This window comes from Genypterus blacodes, unplaced genomic scaffold (genome assembly GCF_046128005.1).
Source record: "Genypterus blacodes isolate CSIRO-AG114 ecotype Tasmania unplaced genomic scaffold, CSIRO-AGI_Gbla_v1 ptg000107l_1, whole genome shotgun sequence".
NCBI classification, from domain to species: Eukaryota; Metazoa; Chordata; class Actinopteri; order Ophidiiformes; family Ophidiidae; genus Genypterus; species Genypterus blacodes.
In genome coordinates, this window is record NW_027466911.1 from 1,852,534 (window position 1) to 1,870,211 (window position 17,678).

Genomic DNA, 17,678 nt, shown 5'->3' on the forward strand with positions numbered 1-17,678 from the left:
GCTTAACGACTTGTTTTCTAAATTCCACCTGCTTTGACTACGATGGACGCCATACGTTGCGTTCACGTACAGGGCAATGCATCTTTTCTGGGGCAGGTGGCGCTGTTGTTTCATGGCGTCCCACAGATTTCCACTGCAGCGTCACTGAAAACCCCTCAGCCCATTTCTACATCAAATATCCAACCGGCTCCTGATCTAAACCCACTGATGCTCTTTTATCTTTCATCAATTTGTAAGTGTGTCCATGTATTTACACTAACACTTGTGATACTGGAATTTACTGTTGCGTGGCTTCACTATGGCTGATTTCAAGTAAATATTTGGGTCAATACACATTTGTGATTTATTTAATCAATGTCCATTTATAAGGACTTTCATGTTTGAGTTAAACAAAATCTACTTACAGAATAAAAGTTGTAAATGGGAACATAACGCTAGAATGAATTCAATGTCAACTGAAGATGAAGTCAGAACTCACCTGTGTATATTGGCAGATGTCTTTAATATTTGCCTCATTTATCTTGATTCCATTTCTGTGCTCCATCAGTAGTGGCTGTCTGGTTGATCCAGAAGAACAAATCCATCAAACAGCTTACGAAGATTTAATGTACATTTATTCTTACCACGTGGAACATATAGTATAAAGATTTCATACTGAATAAATGATATTCATTGAGCCAAAAAAGGGAAAGGGAGGAATTTACATGTTGTCTTAGCTACATAGTCTGAAATACAAATATGCAGAATCCATGATTGGAGAAAAGTTTGTCAAATGTGTACTTCATCTAGAGTTTATTTTGTTGTACCAGGAGATAACAGTTTGGAGCTGTGTCTGCCGAACTACAGAGTCGTGGAGAGACCAGAGGGGTGGGTGGGTCTAATCAGCAGGGACCAAACTCACAGCCAGCCTCAATCCCTCACCAAGAACAAGTGTGAGAATAGTGACACAGACAGACAGACAGACACAGAGAAAGGAAGTGTAATGTACAACAATATATATACACCACAGCAAAGCTGTATTTGAAGTTGAAAACCAGTCCTAAGAGGTGATTTCTTTTCATAAGGGTATTCATACAATCAAGGGATTCAGAGGAGGTAAGGGTGTTGTAGGTTCTCGATACTTTGGGGAAGAAAGCCATTTTCTGTTCAACATCAAACTAAAATGACCTCAAAACTCTAGAAGAGCTGCGTTGTCAGCTTCTCTGTGTGAAATGTGTTACAGAATGCTTACACTCAAGAGCAGTACGGTACAGAAATGTCCTACAATCTACTGCACACTGCACAGGCCTCCTCGGTGAAGATGTCTATTGACAGCAGTTTGTCTACTGTCGGGCTGACTGGTGAGAATCCAACTACAGTAACTACAACCAGTAGGCCACTTGTCAGTCTGCTTCACCTCAGAACGTCAACCAGTAACAGACTCACTGTGCCCTGGAGGGGACAGCTAGGGCACAACTTTGTCTCCCAAACTCACTGTAAACGAGACAGCAACTTTGGTTACAGTTTTTGTTTTTCAGCTATTTATTTATTCATTTATTATCTTTATTAAAAAGTACTTTCCCCCCAAGTGCAGAACAGTCTCCCAACCTTGGTGTTCTGCTCTGTGTCTTCCAGTTGGCATTCATGTTGCAAAGTAGTGTCACGTTGTGGGCACCTCTCTGGTTTGTAATCCACCACAGCTCTGTGATTGCCCTCCTTGAACAAGGACGACCTGGGAAGGGCTCAGAGAATGGAATCTGAAGGGTTTTTATAAATTAAAACAGTTACATGAGCTTTCCTTGCCCCATTACACACACAAGCCAGGTTACCAGGAAAGAGGGGGAGGGGATAAACCCCAAACAGGTGGAGCCACGGCTCCCTACAGCTGTCATGACTGGCCGATGAGAAACAGTACATCACAGATAACATGAGAAACCAGCGAGTTCATTAGGGGCGATACTGACAGGTCGAGAAGTCGAGACTCGTGTAGTGTGAACTCCGGATGGTTCTCCTCCACCTTGGCAAAGGCGTGCAGAGCCCGGGCCGCTCGCCGCATCATGTCCGGGCTGGTGGGCTCGAAGTGCATCCCCTGAAGGTGTAACATAGAGCTCTGGCTCTGCTGGAGCTGCGTGGCTGCCAAGCTGTCCTCAAGGAAGCCCAGCAGGTTGCCCACGCTGCCCTTCTGCACAGCGATGGCGCGGGCCGCCAGAGTGTCACCCTGGGCCAGATTGGCGAGCAGGACCACCGCCATCTCCCTGCAGACCGCCACCTTCCTGTCTCCGATTAGCCGGACCAGGGTCCCGTACAGTTTCTCCAACCGGCTGAACGGCGGAGTGGCCAAGATGAGGTCCACGTTGTTGTCTTGGATGCTTAGCTTGCTTAGCGTTTCCAGAACCAGTCTCTGAGGCGACAAAGCGCTGTGGGGGCCCAGGGTGGGGAAGGGGTCCTGGGCCTCAGCTGAAGGACAGACCGCCCAGTGGAGCAGACCGTCCAGCAGCGGTAAGCAGATGCTCTCGGGGTAAATGGAGAGGTCGAGCTGGCCTGAGATGTTCGCCAAAGTGACCAAGGTGTTCTCCCTCAGGAGCTCCAAGCAGTCCCACCACCACTCGTCTCTCTGACCCATGCCTTCCTCTGAATCTTCATCCTTCTCATAGGTGAGCGGGGCCTGTTTGCGCTCAGGGTGCCGGTGATGGAGCAGAATCAGGCGGCCCAGTAAGAGCAGCAGCCCCGCATGTTTGGACATCTCGTGGTCATTGCCTGGAACAAAGGAGAGGCTGCGGACAATATTGGAAATGCAAATGCAGCGACGGGCTAAAGAATCCTGCCAGTTAGCCAGCGAGACAAGTGGGCCCTCATCTTTACTGTGAGGCTCGTCCTCCAGGATGGCACCAGAATGCTGGACACGCTGGGGTAAATCACTGCCAAAGAAAGGGTCGGGTCTGTTATTTTCCTGCTGACTTCTGCTGCCCTCTTTCTCAATTGTCTTTGTCTCAGAATCGGATTTTCTCTCCTCCTCGCTGCTGACTGAGGTATTCTCCGGCACCGCTGCCTTCTCTGTGGAACACGTCTTGTCGGGCCCGTCTTCTTCCTCTTGATGCTTCATTGTCTCCTCTTCTGTTGGCAAACAGTTTTCCCGTATGTCTTCCTCGGGCACTTTTCTCTTCAAGACGATGTCGGGCACGGGTATTCGTTCTCTTGGTTCCAGGAAGCTTTTGCGAGGCTCAAAGTGGGTCTGGATGTGTTCTGTGGAGTCTCCCCCTCCGGCGCTCCAGTGAAGTAATCCACTGTCGAATTCTTGCATTTTGCCGTGACCGTTGGCTTGAGCCGCCGCAAACGGGTCTCTCTTCCGTACCACTTTGAGGGGAAACTTGTCGAACTTGCTGGCCTGTTTGGGCTTCTCGTGGCTGTGTGGGGACTGGGACGAGGTTCGCTCGTGTGAAGACGCCTTCGCATTCCTGTCCTCATCGTCGGCCCTCTCATCCCTCCCCCGAGACTCTGAGCACTGCTCTTGCTCTTGTTCCTCCTTCACGTGGACCGCCCCCTCCGTTTCCCGTTCCTCCTCCTCTTCGTCGTCCTCGTCGTCCTGGTCCATGTCCTCCGGTCGTGACTCCTCTTCCTCTGTGCTGTCCACGTCTCGTTTCAAGGCGTCAGCATCGAGCAGTGTCCTCTGGCCGGGGTCTCCCACCTCATACTCCCGCAGGATACCAAAGATTTCAATGAGGCAGCGTCTGAAATACTCAACCACCAACTCCAGCATACCAGGCAACTGAAAGGAGAAGACACACAATCAATATACTGCGTTTGAACACACGCCGTCATGTTATGAACCATCAGTCTGCCCACACTAAGTCTCACCGTGTTGAGATCAAAAGTGGAAATGCTGCCGTCGTCATACAGGAGGATGTTGATGGTATCTAAGGCCCAAGTACTCTCAGCCAGCAGACCAGATTTTAATGACATCATGACTCTCCAGGCCTCTGGGGTTCCTAATAACAAGGAAAGACAAAAGAATCCCAAAAACTTACATTACATCGTGTACTGACAACTCTGCAAGCAGCAGCCGAGCGGACAAAGGCAGACTCACCAATACTCGGGTCATAACTGAGATTCTAATTTCAACCCAACTTACCAATTTCTTTCATGGTGAGTCTCCGGCGGGGTTTGAGGACAGGATGTGTGGCCTCTATGGAGCCTGGGGGAAAAGGCATGTCTCGCCGTATCAGAGGCGACTGCACCGGAGGGGGCACTATGTGAGATGCAGGCACTGGGGGGCCAGCCTTCTGGATCTTCATTCCTCCGTGCAGGTAAGGAGATTTACTGGGCGACGTCCGGCTCTCCAGGGGGCGGGGCATGGAGGCTGGGCTGGACACCTGTGGAATGTGGTTCTGCACACCCTGAGGGGGCTGATAGTTGGACTGTATGGAACGTGACATGGGCTGGCCTGGTCCGGCTGGGCTGTAGGGAGGCTGCCTTGGACCCATCTGACCCCCCCACTGGCCGTCGTGATTCATGCGCTGTTCGGACGACATCATCTCCTCAGGGCGGTTCATGCCAGCGTAACTGGGTCCTTGGGGCGGACCCCCAGGGCCAGGCTGCCGGCCGGGGTAGTTCTGATAGTTCATGTCTCCTCTTCCCTGCCACATGCCGCCCTGAGGACCGTCCGGGCCTGTCTGCATCATCTGAGGGGGCATGGTGGGCTGAGCGTTGGGTCCCGTCGCTCCCTGCATCCGCTCCCGTCCAAAGGGGAAGGGGAACTGATTGCCTGGGCCGGGTGGACGGCGATCGGGGCCAGGATAGGGCCCACTGCCACTGTATTGATTGTACGCTTCCGGCTGTCCCGCTGAGGACGGCGGCGCTCCTCCTTGTGGTGGCTGCTGCTGCTGCTGCTGCTGCTGCTGCGGTGGCTGTTGTCCACCAGGGAAGGGACCACTGTACTCTGCCTCGTGTCGCTTTGATGGAGGGTAGCCTCCTTCCACAGGACGCTTGTAGCTCTTCACAAAACACATGGAACGGCACAAGTTTGACACAGGAGCCATATAAATGTACATACAGTAGGTCTACAGTCAACATGCTGCCTATTAAAAACAGAGACTACAATATGAAAGGAGCCCCATCAACAAAGACTGAGCCTGAAACCCAAAACCCCAAAATGCAGAAACATGAGGTTACTGCATGCTGATCTGTTGAGGGTGGCCTCAGTGAGTGTAGTGAGGATGGAAGATCACTTACCTGCTGTTGCTGAGGGTACATTCCAGGTTGCTGATTTGGGTAGGAGCCAGTAGGGGGCGTTCCCTGTCCAGGATACTGATTACCATAGGAATCGTGCCTGCAAACATCATCTCTTGTCATTTGACTATAAAATACATTGCATCACTAAATTTGTCAATTAAATCTTGGCTAACAACCACAATGTGATGGGTAACTGATAGTTGCCCGTCAAGCTGTCGACATGGTAGCAATCAATCAGGTAATATTTTGTAAGATGGAACTGTAGAGAGGGAACTATTTGAACCCATTCATAAGCTGCTGTTTTCAGTTTCATAGCAGCTTTCAAACGTTTCAATATATTTATGGGGTGCATGGCCTGAAGCTGGGGGCGAGTTCGATCCGGTAGAACTGACCGTGGCTGCTGTGGTGGGAAGCGGTTTGGCGAATACATCCCTGTGTCGGCGTTGGAAGGAATCATAGGGTTTGGCTGAGGAGCTCCAGATCCCATGTTGCTCTCTGGGCCCATTCCCTGCTCCGGTCTGGGAAGATCAGAATGAGGCCGTTAGACGGTTTGAGTCTGATTGCAACATACTGGGACCAGTGACTTCCTTACATGTAGTACCAGTCCCATTCCTTGTTCTCTTTGATACTAAGGAAAGGAGGCTTTTCATACTGTACACATTTACTACTTCATCGTGCTTTTGCAGCGTTCCCTCCTTCGCTAATCTGTCATGCTGAAGGACGTCTTTTGTCATCTAAGTTCCTGTTTTGTGTTGCTGACTGCCTCTCCATTACAGTGACAGATAGATTGTCTGAAATTGGGTCAGTTCTACACATAAATCAACCCTGGAAATGATGAAATAAATTACAACCCTTTTTTCCTGTCCTGCTTGGCGTCCTTGCTGTTTGACAGACAACAACACCTTTTCCACGCTAACAAATATTAATAATACATTATATTTATAATGTGACCAATCGACAGCATCCAATGCCTTTGAACAAGTTATCCTCTGCAGTATTCTGTCCCTCTTACCTCCTGTCGTAGCCTGCTCCGTAAGGATACTGCGGTCTGGGTCCCATAGGCATGGCACCCATGGCCCCAGGTGGTCCTCTGTTGAATGGCGGCTGCTGCTGTTGCTGCTGCTGCTGTTGCTGCTGCTGTTGCTGCTGCTGTTGCTGCTGCTGTTGCTGTTGTTGTTGTTGTTGCTGCTGAGGCGGCTGCTGTTGTGGCGGTTCACCCACCCCGCTGTTCGGGCCCTGGCTAGCAGGTAGGAACTGCTCTCCAACTGGAAGTTCAATCAGAATGAGAGCCTTAAAATCTTTAACTGGATACATGGGAAACGGTTTCTCACATTAGCGTTTAGGTTGGAGGATAACGTGGCCGTCTTGGCTCTTAGTGCCATTTGGTTTGCCCACCTTTCCGCATGGTGCTGAAAGGATCCTTGTTGGGTTCGTAGGTGCCCATGCGCCCTTGCAGTTCCGGGGTGTTCATGCCAGACGGGTAGGCAGAGTTGGGCGTCATGTTCCTCCTGGGGAATGCAGGGTCACTACCTTCAGAGAAGGGGTCCTGCAGGTTAACGCTGCTCCTACGAGAGAGGCCAAGGTGGAAAGGGGGTGTGGATTTAGACAGACAGAAAAGGCAGGGGAATTTAGAGAGAGGCCAGGTTTACATTAGGGTTCCTAATTACCATTACCATTACCATTTGGGACGTGGGAAATCAATGGTAAATGGAGGCAAAGGTTAAAATGAGACTCACCTGGCCCCAGGGGGCATTGGGGGCATCTGGGTGTGAGGGGTGGAAGCTGGGGTAGGAGGTTTGACATCTCCCCCCTCAGCCATGGAGCTGCTGGTGGACTGGGGCGTCTGAGGACCCTGCAGAGAGCCTGACCCAGCTGTGGAGCACAGGGACGCTTCAGTTTGGAACGAGAGGGAGAGAGAGACACAATACATGTGTTTAATGACACTGGAACACAGAAATGATATGTTTGGGGTCCAAAGCACATATTTGTGGGTTATTGGATGCGTCTGAATCAAAGCAGGGGGTTCTGACCTGGCGAGGGCGGCTGCACCTTAGCAGCCTGGCTCTTTTTGTTGTCAACGATCTCAGGTGGAGGATCTTCTCCACGCTCTATCTTGCACTCAAAGGCATACAGACATTGGACGTACTGTTTCTTCAAAGAACTGGCTGCACTGCTGGACGTGCCCACATTCAGAGAAGTGGCTAGATCTCGCCATTTCTTGTTCTTACTCACCTGAGCGACACACACAGACACACAAGTCATGAGAATAGACATACAACACAGAGAAAGTTATACATGTCCCTTGGAATGCATCGTTTATTATTACCTGTGCCATGCCTCCGATGTCTTTCACTGACATATACAGGCGGAAGAGATCCAGCGGCTTGCGTCCTACAGCGGGCAGGTTGGTCATGGGCATCGCTTTCTCTTCAATGAAGGCTAAGTAACGATCCACCCACATCTTCCTGTCTGGCTCTGGCCCCAGCTCGTACAGACGTGTTATCTTTTCATTCGTTGTTGTGGAAGAATTGGACTTCTGTTTCACGCAAGAGAACAAAGGACAAGAGATTAAAACATAATGTCCATTTGACATAAACCCAAGACGAGGCATTTAGAGAGTCAGACGGCTCTCAATATTCAGAACTGCTTACCTTAGACTTGGGTTCAGGTTTGGGTGTTGCACCTCCATCTACTTTGTTATTGATTTTGTTGTTCATCTCTGGACTAGGGGCCATACCTGGAGACACATTGTGGTTGGATATTAAATCATTGCTTAGACTGTGCCACCTTAAATAAAGACTAAAACAAGGTGGTGCAACTCACCGCTTGAGTTATTGGCCATGTTTGGCCCCATGGGATATGGGGAGCCGCCCTGAGCGTTCATCATTCCAGGCATGTTGTTCATTGGAGGGCCATAGGGGGGGCCTGAGCTCATCATGCCAGGAGACATGTTGGGGTAACCAGGCATTCTGAAAGGGAAGACATTCAGCCTTTAGTTTATCAGAGACAGAAAACAGTCATCTGGTATTCAGCAACACTATCCAAGATTCTTTTAAAATCAAAAATGATAAAGAGTCAAACAGCGAAGTATGCAACAGACTCAGTATTGTGACAAACGCATAAAGAAGAGTTTGGGATAGCTCACAACATCTTATTTCTTCATAATGTAATCTATTCATGCTATATAATGTAAAGAAAACAGAATAAGCTGAGGTCTGATCCTGCCAGGACTCCTGTGTGAGGAGTGTGTGCTGTGAAAGAACAGTATGGTTGCCTGATAAACACACCTGTTGTGCATGGAGTTAGTGGCAGGATGTTGCATGGCCGCGGGGTCCTGTGCCTTCCTGTTCATGCCTGGAGGAGGACACATTCCAGAGCCAACCTGCGGTGGCATGTTGCCCATGTTATGAGGCATGTTGGGCCCCATGTTAGGACCTATGTTGGGTCCCATGTTGGGCGCCATGTTGGGTCCCATATTGGGACCCATGTTGGGGCCGTAGGGACGTGTCCCCATTTGACTCGGTGGCATCCTACCCGGAGGCATTCCAGTATATGGCGGGCCACCACCCTGAGTGGCCATGGGGTTCATGGGGCCCATGCCAGGCCCAGGGTAGTTGGCATTGGGCATGTTGCCATAGCCAGGTTGCCGGGGGTAACCTAAAATAGACAACAAATACATCAGAAATTAGTAAACAGAATGAGAAAAACAAACGTGGCACAGCTTTACCAAAACGTGTTCAACCAGACACCTAAGTGCAACACCAGCCGTGGCAGCAGACACAGGACTTTAGGTGTTGAAAACCAAAAGTGGGAATGAAATCCATGAGTCTTGCTGTACAGGCGGTGTGAGGCCGACTTTGTTTCCCTACAGTGTGGTAGCACCCAGAGCAACAAGCCTCCGTCACAGTCTCAGCTCTACTGACAGGAGGCTCTGCTACGTCAGCTGACTCTCTGCTTCGCGGCTATAAATAGCTGCAACGGAGCCAGAGGGAGGGAACGACAGATACCGAGCTATGAAACAAGGGGCCAGATTCCATACATGTGGAGGTGGATTAGGAGAGAACTTCACTAGAGGATGGCAAATGAAATTTTAAAAAAAAACCCGTCATATAATTAAAAAAAAACCTTTATATATCAAATATGAAACCTCTCTGGTCATTGCTTTCCACATAGCTGTGAACTACACTGAACCCCCCCCCGCCCACCACCACTATTTTACTTCTTGAAGTCAAACCCTTTTAGTGCCCATTTAGAAGTACACACCTTGGGGCCCATACTGTCCTCCCTGTGGTCCATAGCCCCCCATTGAGTTGTTCTGCTGATATGGACCCATACCCGGATGCATTTGTCCCCCTGACGACTGCCGCGGCGAAAGAGCAGAGGCCGACTGCGGGGAGACGTATGGAGGCATCTGAGGGTTTCTCTGCATAAACCCTGAGTCATGGCAGGAGAGAGGAGTTCAGACTCTGAGAGAGCAAATACCCCTGATATGACTGAATGGGAGGGAAACACTGTCACATACCTCTGTCCTGAGCCATAGGGGACTGGCTCATCGCTGGGTGTAGACTCCCATCTGACTGCACACTTGAGGGCCTGGGGGGCATCTGGGTGCCTGAACAAGAGTGTAGAAGTTAGTATGACACGGCGTTGGGATTGTTAAAGTAGTTTATTTGCTACCAAGGAGCAGCTGGTGTTTGCACCTTTTACTGAAATTAAGCATTCAGCATTGCCATCTGTTATCCGCTTTAGGCCACAATGTACGTAGACCACACTCCATCCAGCCCACTCCAGTGTGTTAAGCTGGAGTATAGCTTCATATTTACATCAACATTGAGGTATTCTGACCACAGCAATAAACGACAAGACAAGATCAGAGACTTCTGTATAAACACAAGCTGAGGGACTCATTCACTCCCACAAAAACCCCACAGCACCAGAGCACAGAGTGGAGTCTGCAAGTGCACTAAAGAGTTTCATTCCTCGTTTTCTCAAGTACAAGAATACGAGTACGAGCTCTCCTCTCGTAGGATCACTACTCAAAAGTCCAGTCTTTAGTCAAACGCATCCTTTCACACTCTTTCCATCATCTATAACTATTCCAGACCCTTTGGTAAAAACCATGACTGCATGTGTACTGTGTGTTTTCTGGACAAACACTATCCAATAGTGAGTTTGTTTTTGATTGATCGATCTTGAGTAACTAAACAAGACCTCTTCAAATATTTCTATTTGTTATAATGGTGTATATGTTACCATTATATACTGTAGCTTTGAAGAATTAGAATGATCCAAACTACTCCTAATGTGTAAAAATACTTCATCAGGAGCAAAACTTCTAATGGTTCAAGTTACAATGTTGAGTCGTTTCCATTGTGTGTCACTTTGAGTGAGTGGTAGCCCACCTGGCATGTTGGCAGGCGAGAGCGGTCCGGCGCGAGGAGTGCTGGCGCCGGCAGGGGACCCAGCGGGTGAAGGGGAAGGACCTCGGATGCCTGGCAGGTGGGGAGAGGTGTGAGGCGAGAAGGGCGACTGGGCCGGGTTACTCTGTTCACCCTGGCTACTCGATACGCCCGACGTACTCACGCCAGGACTCAGAGCGCCCTCTGTGCCAGTAGGCAGGTCATCAATCGACCCCGACAGGTCCTGGAAGTGAACACAAGCAACAAGGGTAAATGAAAATAACAATAAAAGACAAAAAAGGACAGTGAATCTGCAAGAAGTGTGGCAGTGATTTCTGAATGTGTACACTTTGTCACTGAATAACTTAACTCAATAACAAATCCTCATACTATTCAATTCGTGCAACTTCATATGGTGTTTGCACATTGCAGTTCCTTCACTATGGTTTACACACAAGTGGCACACAAACTAAACTACACAAACACACACACACACATATATACACATATACACACACACACACTCGCACAGACAGACCCGGAGGCCTTTGTCCTTATTTATCTTTTCGAAGGAAAAAAGAAGAGTGCACATTAGTGCGGGGGTTGTCATGGTTACCAAGGTTTGTAGGCTGTGAGCTGAGTCAGCATGTAGTAGCAGCATCGCCATGTGATTTCAATACACAAACAAAGTCTGTTGTATTGATCTCAAATTTACCTGTTGTGCATTTACACAGCACCCCCCCCCCCCCAGCGTCTAACACACAGCTGACTCAGTGTCGATCAACACCAACATGCTGCAGCGCGGAAATGTAATTGAATATGAAGCGATATCCAGCTAAATTTAAGGGGGTTCTAAAGGTAAAAAGCATTCAGATATGCTAGGAAGCTTTAACACGTTGTAGTAGTGATCTAACAGGAGAACTGACCGGAAGGCTGGAGGGGCGGCCTTGGCCATCCTCTGAGCCAGTTTTAGGCTGAGTGGATGGAGGGGCATTGGACTGAAATGAGTCCTGGGATACCTCCTAAAAGACAACAGGAGATGTGCTGAGGTGTACTCCCAGAGACACAGTGCATGTGAACACAGACAGGGATCTATTTAAATGCAACGAGTAAGGATCCGAGGCTGAAGCTGCTACCTGCTGCTGTGGAGGAGGAAAGCGCTGATAAGGTGCCTGTTGTGCTTGCTGCTGCTGCTGCTGCTGCTGCTGCTGCTGCTGCTGCTGCTGAGGATTCTGTGGGTACGCTGCAGGCTGGCCCTGTGGGTGTTGGCTGTGTCCCAGTGGCTGCTGTGGAGGCTGAGTCTGTGTCTGCTGTTGCTGTGAGGGGGCCTGCTGAGGCCCCTGTGTGGATCCTGGATAGCTGGATTGGCCCTGTGATCCAGGGGGAGCCTGGGAATTTGGCTGTTGTGGGGGCTGACTAGGGGGACCCTGCTGCTGGGGATAGGGAGATTGGCCAGACTGTGGCGCTGAGGCTTGGGAATAGGGTGGCTGTGACTGTGGAGGCCCTTGAGATTGGCCTGGCAGTTGACCCTGGGCCTGTGGGGGGATGTGGGGCTGCTGATATGGTGATCCTCCTTGGTTGTGTGCAGCAGCAGTTGGTGGTGGGTGCGGTTGCCCTGGGTAAGCTGTCTGCCCACCCGGTTGCCCTGGTGGGGGCTGGGAGTAAGGGGTTTGCTGCTGGGCCGGATGAGGACCCTGGCCAGGTTGGCCATAATACGGTGCCTGGCCCTGAGAGCTGTATCCTCCTGGTCCCTGCTGTCCATAAGATCCCATCTGAACAAAATGCACAGAACGAAGCACCAAGTTTTAGATTACAATCATAAACACCAAGCCTGGCAGAAGATGAGACATTTAAACTGCAAGTTACTTTATTTTTTCCTAAATCAATCACATATACCTGTGGCCCATAGGGCATTCCTCCCATGGCAGTAGGAGTACGTCCTTGCATTCCCACTGGGTATCTCTGGGGACCTGGCGGGCCATAACCCTGGCCAGGGTAACCAGGCCCCTGTTGGGGACCTGCGGGAGGTCCCTGCTGTGGCTGCTGAGTGTATGGACTGCCTGCTCCATACGGTTGACCTCTCATCTTCCCCATTGGGTCCATGGGACTGGGAGGCTGAGCACAGAAGAACACAAGCAGTACATTACGTCACAAACCCAGCAGCACTGCAGGACGTGAAAAAAAACTCCAACCCGTTCACTCTTTGTTCCATTCACTAGAATTGCTGAAAAACAAATAGGTTAAGTGTTGCAAACCTTAAGTAATAAGTAAGGTATATTCCCACGGTCATTACCCTGATTTTTTTCACCTCGCTCTGCCATAGTTTCGGAAGTCAACAGAGCTATATATATCTACTTTCGAATGGAGGGCAGGCTGCCCAATCTTAAACATATCCCAGCTGTGCTCCTGTTTTGAGCCTGGTCCAAGCTTGCTTTTCTTTTTTCCCCTAGAGTAGACAGTTTGGCTCTGAATGAATGACACCAGAAATGAAGGAGGTACTTCCACACCAGCCCGACAAAGTGAAAGAGACACCGCAGTAAATTCATTCAATAACCCAACAATAATACTATAGATATCATAAAAACTAGGTGTCACATCTAAATAGTTCCAAGTAATTCCAACTCACAACTTTGTTCTAGACTTGTCTCCTCCATTTAAGATCCAGTTATTTCTCCACCCAAAACTGTTTAGCATATAAGGTCAGCATTTTGGAAGAATTTAATCCAGAATCAGATAAAACATCTACTTGCAAAAAGGCCCCTTCCAATACATGTAATGAACGCCCAGATTTGGTTGAGAGGAGCCACCTCAGCTGAACAAAGGCCCTTTTACAAACAGTATGCAAAATGCCTTACGTGACATTTCGCTGATCCAAGATAATGCAATGAAATAAATAAGCACAGCACATGGCTAATCTGCATAAGACAGAGAGGAAACTCCCTTGGCAGTGAGAGATGGTGGACTGCCTTCTGATTGGCTTGGGGGGAGGATTGGGGGAATTCTTTGCAGTCATAGTGAAACTTGTGTGGCATGCCAGACACAGTAGCAAAAACACACACAACCTCACAGGGCTCAGCTCAAGTTTGCCTTTTGCCACGCTGCAGAGCCCATACACACAAGGTTACTGTGTGAAAGACTAAAGGTTTACCTAAAGTTCATTACAGATCAAAAAGATAGATGGTCTGCTAATTCATAAGGCGAGTCATCAATAGAATCATATTAGGTGCCTATTGTGCTGTAAACATTTAATAAATCATGTCGCAATGCTGGACCTACACTAAATTACGCAATTGCATTTGATTACTAGTTAAAATACAAATCAGTGCATCAACATCTAGCTGAAACAGACTGCAGGCGTCATGAGCACATTTGCAGTCCTCACATTAACACATATGTAATGGGACTTGTTCCAACACTGTTTATAATCTGTAATGCATCTATGTTATAAAATGATTTTCAAACATTACATTTAATTGAAATGATGAAACATGTTTTCACAGAAGGAAAAAGAAGAGAGGTAAAAATCCAGGCCATAGCCATATCCCACTCCGCCTGCTTGTGTGTGTGTAGTGCTGCTTGGTGGAGTGTGTGAGGCGCTTATAGGGACCCTGTGATGAGTTAACGCTGTGCTCTTATCAGCAACTGTTGCCTTGCATCACATGTAATTATAAATGGCCATGAGCAGCGGGTGAGGAGCCAATCAGATTTCAGCTAGCATGTCAACCCAAGACCAACTATCTCCTGGCTTTGACAGCAGGATTTTACCTCCACAATTCAAATCCCAGTGCAAAGCAATCAGCAGGCTGCAGATGACCCGGCTAACTGTTTACACGCAGCACGCACGGGGAAGCCACACACACACACACACGGAGTCTTGCCTGATATAAGCATATGATAAAAATGCAATAATATACATCCTTTAGTGGCATCACACAGTTCGTTTGAGTGATTTAAACTGAAAGAACAAAACCCTTTTAACTAACCGCGATGGAGCGACTCGGCGTGCAATGGACTCCTGCCTTCACCGCCACCGAATTAAAGCTTACAGGGCAGGAAAACAACACTAAAGTTAATGTATAGGCCACCACCACATAGTAAATACGTGTGTGGACATCTTGACCTTCACACTCTCGTATATTATGATCGAAACATCATAAATTACGTGTTAAACACACCGTGTTAAACGTGAAGGAAGGCGGTCGGGAGAGAAAAAAGGAGCCGTTGCCCTACAGTGTATTTTCGCCCCTTTTCAAAGTCAGGCCTTCATAGCTGCCTGAACGCCCTTTCATCCATTTTACAACTTATTCCACCTTCTTCGAACCGCACTATTAAATTGCTTACACGTATTCGCCAATGTGGCCAAAACAACAATTATTTAACGCTCTGATGTCAAGGAAAAAAACACACGAGGCAGCCATTTTAGAGTCTTTGCGAACTAGTATCAGACAATGGCTGGCCTGCTACGTTGTGTACTAGCTAGGAGGAGGGAAGGAAGACATGTTAAAAGCCCAAAGAGTATCGCTTTGATAATGTGCTTTACCTGGTTTCTACCTATCGGCTGCCCTGCACTTCCCGGGCTCATAGGCGGCGGGTGGTGGCTTCTTTGTTGCCAACCCGGAGTGCTCCCTCCATACTGACCGCTACTGCCCATGTCTGCTGGTCCCTTATTAGCTCCGTCTTGGTTGCTGTAGTCGCTAGACGGGTAGTTCGGATAGCCCCGCGTCGAGCTCGGGGAGGTGAGGAGCTTGTTAAGGGTCGGGGTGGATGTAGGCTGCGGGGTCCCCATGTTATATCTCTGGTTACTGTAAGACCCGGTCATTGCCGTGGGTCCTCCCGCTGGTGGCTGCTGCTTAGCTGGCTGCCCCCCAGCTGTCGGCGCCTGAGTACTGCGAGGGGAGTTCATGGCGTATCCTTGCCCGGAATAAGGAGTCCTGTTCGGGAACGGGTTGTAATTGTTAAACTGGTGGTTGGAGAAGCCATGCTCGTGCGAATTGGCTTGATATGGGTCCATTATGTTGTTCGGCTGCACGACCGGACCCGCAACAGCTGCCATGCCAGGGCTTTGTTGTCCGCCATGTTGATGAAAAGGGGCCCGACCGTAGTGCTGACTGTATCCGTACGAAGGTGGAGGGAAAGCTTGGCCGTGGTGATGCACCAAACCCGGGTGGTTATTTCCCTCCGGTCCGACAGAGTCATTCTGGTTATTATTGTTAGCCCTGGGCGGGTTCCCATTCCCGTTCTTCATCTCAGGTTCCCCTCCTCCCCCCGCATTTCCACCGTCGGCGCCGTCCTGCAGATCCCCCCGGCCCGGCGATCCGCTGTCCAACCCCGACTGCTTCTTCTCGGACTGCTTCTCCCCCGGTACCGACTCCTCTTTAAGGTCTCGATCCGGCTTTTTGAGTTCGGAAGGCGGGCTAGTGTTCAGAGTGGCGACCTGAGCGGCCATGATATACCCCCCCACCTCTCTCTCCCTCTCTCGGCGAGTCAGTCACAATCAAACGCTAGCATTGGAATATAAATAATAGTTTATAACCATTTATCCTTGCGCCGATTCATTCCCACCCCTTATACCGGACTGAATCCGGCATCCATCCCCCTGGTTCCGTTTCCGTAAACTGGACTAGAGAGATGATGGAGGCTCCATACAATGCGTAAAAAAGCGACAGAAATTGTTGTGGGAGTTGTGTTAGTGAGCCCGGGTAGAGGCAGGGAGCGAACCCAACCAACACGAGGCTCCGCTACATACAGCCATTTTACTGAGCCGCACGGGCGCCCGCAAAACATGGATCGGAGTACCTCCAACGCGGAATAGGGTTTTTTTTCTCCTCACAACCTCACATTGTCTTTTTTCCCCCATATGTGGGATATTTTGTGTATGAACAGTGTAATTATCACACAACTTATTCTTTTTTAAATGTATTTAAATAAGTGTATCATCAACTTACATCACACATAGGTTCCTAATCAGAACATTACAATTTAATCTACTTATATGGTCCATTTTGTGGTTCATTCCAGCAAAGGAGACTCATTATTTTATAGAATTTGCTATAATATGTTAGTCTGTGTGTTTGATCGTCAATGTAAGTCATCGCTCCACATACACACAAACACTGCAGGGTGGGAATTACATGAAGTAGCAGTGAATAATGGAAACTATTGCCTGTGCCTTCATTTTGCCTGGCTAAGACACGTATACTTGTACATGAAACTTTAGACCGAGAGAGGAAAATGATGAATAAAAGGGTAGTAAACTATGTAAACAACCTTGGCCGTGGATGCTTACAGGCATAAAGATTCACACACGTATTTAGGTGTTTCTTCTTAATTCTCACTTGTGATTCTAAGCAGAGAGGCGAGCAGCGAAGGCACCACACAGGTTTTTCCAGAGCGAGAGGAAGCCTTGCAGCAAACGAGACTACCAATGCACATTCCCTCTAATTCCCTCCCCAGCCTGCCTGCCTGCTCTCCCCACCCCCTCTCTCCTCTCCTCCTCCTCTCCACTCTGCTCTCCTCTCCTCTGTCTGTCTCTCACTCCAGCAGAAACACTCCTCTGCTGGCTGTGGGGGGATGGGCGCAGGCTCCAATAAGCTCTTGCTCTACCAACATTGAACTACACACCGTGCAGAGGAGAAAAGGCCCCAGATCCTCAACCAGCAGACAGCAGAGCAGAGGAGGATGCAGCAACACTTCCAAAGTCCCTGAACAATTAAGAGAAAGGTGTATTTGCTCCTCGTCATTGCTCAAATAAAGCACAAAACGTTGTTGTTGGGGGTGTGTGTGTGTGTGTACATCATTGAGCAAGGCTGGGATGGTAATGAGAGGTGTTTATACTTGGCTGAGGGGTTTTTAGTTAAAAGGGGGGTTTGGTTTATGAGGCGTTTAATGGTTCATTTGGGTATTGATTGAGATCTGGATTTTGGATGTAAATGGAACTGAATGCAACGTCTTAATGACTCACACACACACACACACACACACACACACACACACACACACACAGGCTCTTGCTCTGTGTGTCTGCACACATACAAATACACAAAATACACATTGTATTTGATTCACAAACAC

At 48.9% G+C, this 17,678-nt stretch overlaps 1 protein-coding gene across 4 annotated transcripts; it reads right to left on the minus strand.

The window, feature by feature from the left end:
• Positions 1-587: 587 nt before the first annotated feature.
• Positions 588-16,360, minus strand: arid1aa (AT-rich interaction domain 1Aa). Of its 4 annotated transcripts, none has more exons than XM_076160664.1 (20): positions 15,148-16,360; positions 12,504-12,722; positions 11,744-12,379; positions 11,534-11,629; positions 10,611-10,851; positions 9,731-9,820; positions 9,472-9,642; positions 8,496-8,865; positions 8,032-8,177; positions 7,860-7,945; positions 7,535-7,744; positions 7,239-7,440; positions 6,945-7,098; positions 6,604-6,767; positions 6,221-6,473; positions 5,601-5,726; positions 5,209-5,305; positions 4,109-4,970; positions 3,835-3,965; positions 588-3,745 (listed from the first exon to the last, which is right to left on the minus strand). In XM_076160664.1, exons 1-20 carry the CDS (start codon positions 16,051-16,053, stop codon positions 1,868-1,870), a joined length of 7,038 nt encoding a protein of 2,345 aa, XP_076016779.1. In that variant the 5' UTR covers positions 16,054-16,360; the 3' UTR covers positions 588-1,867. The 4 variants fall into 4 exon arrangements, with proteins under 4 accessions (XP_076016779.1, XP_076016778.1, XP_076016780.1 ...); XM_076160663.1 differs by having other exon boundaries at positions 6,604-6,773; XM_076160665.1 differs by lacking the exon at positions 11,534-11,629 and having other exon boundaries at positions 6,604-6,773.
• Positions 16,361-17,678: the final 1,318 nt, after the last annotated feature.

Excerpts from the sequence above, each read along its gene's own strand:
- arid1aa (XM_076160663.1), bottom strand. The coding sequence starts at position 16,053 with ATGGCCGCTCAGGTCGCCACTCTGAACACTAGCCCGCCTTCCGAACTC. Across the intron at positions 10,852-11,533 it reads GCCGCCCCTCCAGCCTTCCG|GACCTGTCGGGGTCGATTGA; the intron begins GTCAGTTCTCCT and ends GTTCACTTCCAG. Across the intron at positions 7,441-7,534 it reads ACATCGGAGGCATGGCACAG|GTGAGTAAGAACAAGAAATG; the intron begins GTAATAATAAAC and ends TGTGTCGCTCAG.